At 68.6% G+C, this 3,544-nt stretch overlaps 1 protein-coding gene across 1 annotated transcript in view; it reads right to left on the bottom strand.

Annotated features, from left to right (window-relative positions):
- The window catches only part of PFL1_03222 (uncharacterized protein), a gene marked incomplete at both ends in the record, with an annotated part of 3,626 nt that extends 918 nt beyond the window's left edge, over positions 1–2,708 (bottom strand). The window contains 2 exons of the mRNA XM_007880737.1: positions 93–2,356; positions 2,522–2,708. Coding sequence (XP_007878928.1) covers positions 93–2,356; positions 2,522–2,708 — 2,451 coding nt within the window. The remainder of the gene's footprint in view (positions 1–92; positions 2,357–2,521) is intronic.
- Positions 2,709–3,544: the final 836 nt, after the last annotated feature.

The raw sequence follows: 3,544 nt of genomic DNA, 5'->3' as shown, positions 1-3,544 counted from the left end.
TAGCCGTCCGAGGGATAGGGCTGGTGCTGTCCCGCGGTGGTGGTGGTGGTGGTGGTGGTGGTGGTGGCGGGTGGCTGGGTCGATCCGGGGACGGCGGCGAAGCGCGTGGCATCGGCATCGCGCGTCTCGAGCGGCTTGTGGAGCGCATCGCCCTCCTTGTTGGGCGAGTAGCTGGGTCGAACCATGGTGTCGTCGCCGTTGCTGCTCGAGTGTCCGAGCGACTTTTCGCCCGCCATCGAGGCGGCGCCCGCACCCGCGCCCGCACCCGCACCCGCGCCGACGTTGCCGAACGCGTACTGCGGCTGCTGCTGCTGGTGCTTCTCGTCCAAGATGCCTCCGTCGGCGCCTCGCATCGCCTTGGTGGACCTCCACTGCCGCCGCCGGAAGAAGGGCGTGAAGAGGTCCCACACGGTGAGGAAGAAGAGGAAGATGATGGGCAGACCCGTGACGACGATCTGCGCAAAGCCCACAATCACCCTCGGGATGGTGGTGACGTCGGCCGTGGGCGTAAAGGCGATGCAGATGCCCCAGCTGACGATGCGGAAGAGGACGAGGAGGATCATGACGAAATCCGACGTCTTGTCGCGACCCGGGCGGCAGATGCACAGGACGACGAGCAGCAGCACGTCGGTCGCCGCCAGCCCAATCGACTGGCGCAGGCCGTGGCTGTTGCCCTGGCCGAAACCGATGAAGCAGGCGCGCACAAAGGCGGCCAGCAGCAGCACCAGCGTGAACCAAAAGAAGCGCGGGCGGTACGGGTGGGCCAGCGGGCCGTGGCGGCGGGCGACCGGGCTCGCCACCGTTGGCGGCGCCTCGCCAAAGTAGAGGTCCTCGCGGCTGCCGCGGCGCGCGTACCGGAACGCCGGCAGGTAGAGCAGCGCAATGCCGAGCAGGTAGATGACGACGAAGACGGCGGCCAGCAGGTCCGGCACCCACGAGTCGCCGGCGCGCCACTGGTAAAAGGCAAACACCAGCAGCACGCCCCACGTCATCAGCATGAAGCGCGCAAAGAGGGTGCGGCAGAAGCTGCCAAAGAACTCGGCGGGGCGGGTGAAGCGCGCGCTCCAGTCGGCGACGCGGCCCGGGTGGCGACCGGGGCGGGTAAAGAGGCGGACCAGCACCGCCACCAGGTAGGCGGCGAGGCAGACGGCCACGACGAAGCCAAAGAAGATGGCGAAGCTGACCAGCACCGTCAGGAAGGCGCTGTCCGGCGCAATGTTGTTGAGCTCGGCAAAGTAGCTCAGGCCGACGGTCGACGGCCCGCCGCTGGTGCTGATCAGCGGCAGCTGCGCATCGCTCGACGTCTGCAGGATCTGCCCGCCGGGGCCCGTGTAGGGCGCGTAGACGGCGCGGCGCTGCAGGCCGTCGGTGGCGACGTCAAAGTGGGACCAAATCGGCGCGCCGAGCTTGAGGACATTGCTGGGCGCCAGCGCCACCACATTGTCCGGGACAGAGGTCGCGTTGCCGGCGGCCGCGCCGCTCGTCGCCGGACCGACGGTCGAGGCCATCGACCTGAAGAGGCCAAGTCCGCCGAGAGCACCGGCAAGCCCGCTACCGCCGCCGCCACCACCACCACCTCCTCCATTAGGCTGCAGCGCGGCGTTGCTGAACGGGTTGAAACGCCTGCCGGTCTGCGCGGTGAGGAGCTTGCCGAACGTGCCGCTGCGGGCGCCGCCCGTCTTCATCCTGGTCGATTCGATGGAGCTCTGGACGGGCCCAATGTTGAGGAGGCCGACGGACCAGGCAAAGTTGCGGGCAAACTCGATGTAGACCTGCGGGTACTCGAGGTTGAGGAGCGCGGCGAGGACGACGTGCTGGCAGGCGTTGAGGACGTCGACGACGCGCCACTGTGCGGCGCCGAGGCTGGGCGAGATGATGGTGTGCAGCACGGAGCTGGCGGCGGCGAGGAGAAAGACGCCGATGGCGGCCCACTTTGCCTCGGAGTGGTAGACCGACTTGCCGTTGGAGAGGGTGGCCTGGACGCAGCCGACGGTCGAGTTCTGGCGCGAGTCGGTGAGGAGGACGGTGGCGACGGCCTCGAGGTTGGGCACGGTGAAGGCGAGCATGGGCAGGCTGCTGGCAAAGTCGGGGGGCACGGGGAAGGTGCCGCGGCCGTGGAAGTTGGCGGTGGGCAGCGGGCAGAGGACGGGGATCGACTGGCAGAGGTCGAGGGTGAGGCTGAAGAGGCCCATGCCGTAGGCGTTGATGTCGATCGAGATGGTGACGTCGAGGTCCTCCTGCACCGAGGCGGCGGCAAAGTCAAAGTCGAGGGTGGAATTCTCCTTGTAGAAGCGGAAGTCGAGCGCGGTGATGAGGACCGCCTCGGGCGGGCTGCAGTAGGCCGACGACGACGTGTCTGTCGGGTCGGAGCGGGGCGCGTGCCGGGGCAAGTGGTGGGGACCGAGGCAGCAGGGGAGGACGAGTCAGTACGCAGGTGGTGAGTGGGCAGCGCAGTCGGTCGACCTGAAGACCAGCGTATCAAGTAGCTGGTCGCCGGCGTCGAACAAGCAAGGCTACTCACACAGCATGTAGGGCTCGCCGATGCCCGAGTTCTGGGCCTCGACGCCGCCGACGAGCGAGCCCACGAGGCACACGAGAGCGGTCGCGGCGACCCACCACGACGACGGGCGCGCGCGCCTGTGGGAGCGAGGCGGGGCGGCTAGGCCCAGGCCGCGCACGTTTGCGGCGGCTGCTTCAACCCACTTCATTTTCGGCAGATGCCGTCGGCGGGCAGCGGGCAGCGGAAGGCGGAAGGCGGAAGGGCGGGTCGGAGCAACGTAGCGAGACGTGACGAGCGCGCGTCGGCCAAGCTGGTGCGGTCCGATCCGATCCGCTCGAGGCAGAGTGTGGCGCCGTGCTGAGCGTACGTGCCGTGCTGGGAGTCGTCGCGGGCAAGGTGCGCGTCTGGACCGATTGACTTGGTCTGGAAGCCGGCAAGGGCGTTACCGTATGTCCGTGTATGCCAGGTAGGGCGTTGTAGGTAGCGCCGCGCCGTCTTGAGGTCGTAGCCGGGGTCGTGCACCGATCGATGGTTCCTGTCGCGGCGATGCAGCCAAGCGTGGTTGGGGGCGAGGCAACAGGGCACCAGTCCGTGCGGTCAGGGGGACCGGTCGAGGGCGGCGGGCGGCGGGCGGCGGTCGAGGCGATGGGGATGGTGGTGAGCGGTGAAGGGAAGGAGAGAGTGGTGAGGATTCCTTGATTCTTGGCTGCGAAGACGACGACGGCGGCGGCGGCGACAGCGACAGCGACAGCGACAGCGACAGGGGATGGTCGAGGGCGAGGGCGAGGGCGAGGGCGAGGGCGAGGGCGAGAAGGACAAGGAAAGCGGTCTGGGGGCGACAAAGGGTCGCAGGCAGGCAGGCAGGCAGGCAGGCAGGCAGGCAGGCAGGCAGGCAGGCAGGCAGGCAGGCAGGCAGGCAAGGCAGGGTGAGCTCAGATTCCGGGACCCCAGCGCGCTCTGCTCGCCTCCCTTGGGGTTACGGCCGGTGCTGGTTTGGTTGGTTGCCGCTGCCTGGCTTGCCAGGTTGGTGCCCAGCCTGACGTG

Source organism: Pseudozyma flocculosa (assembly GCF_000417875.1).
Source record: "Pseudozyma flocculosa PF-1 unplaced genomic scaffold scaffold00009, whole genome shotgun sequence".
NCBI classification, from domain to species: domain Eukaryota; kingdom Fungi; phylum Basidiomycota; class Ustilaginomycetes; order Ustilaginales; family Ustilaginaceae; genus Pseudozyma; species Pseudozyma flocculosa.
This window is presented reverse-complemented; position numbering and strand designations above follow the sequence as displayed.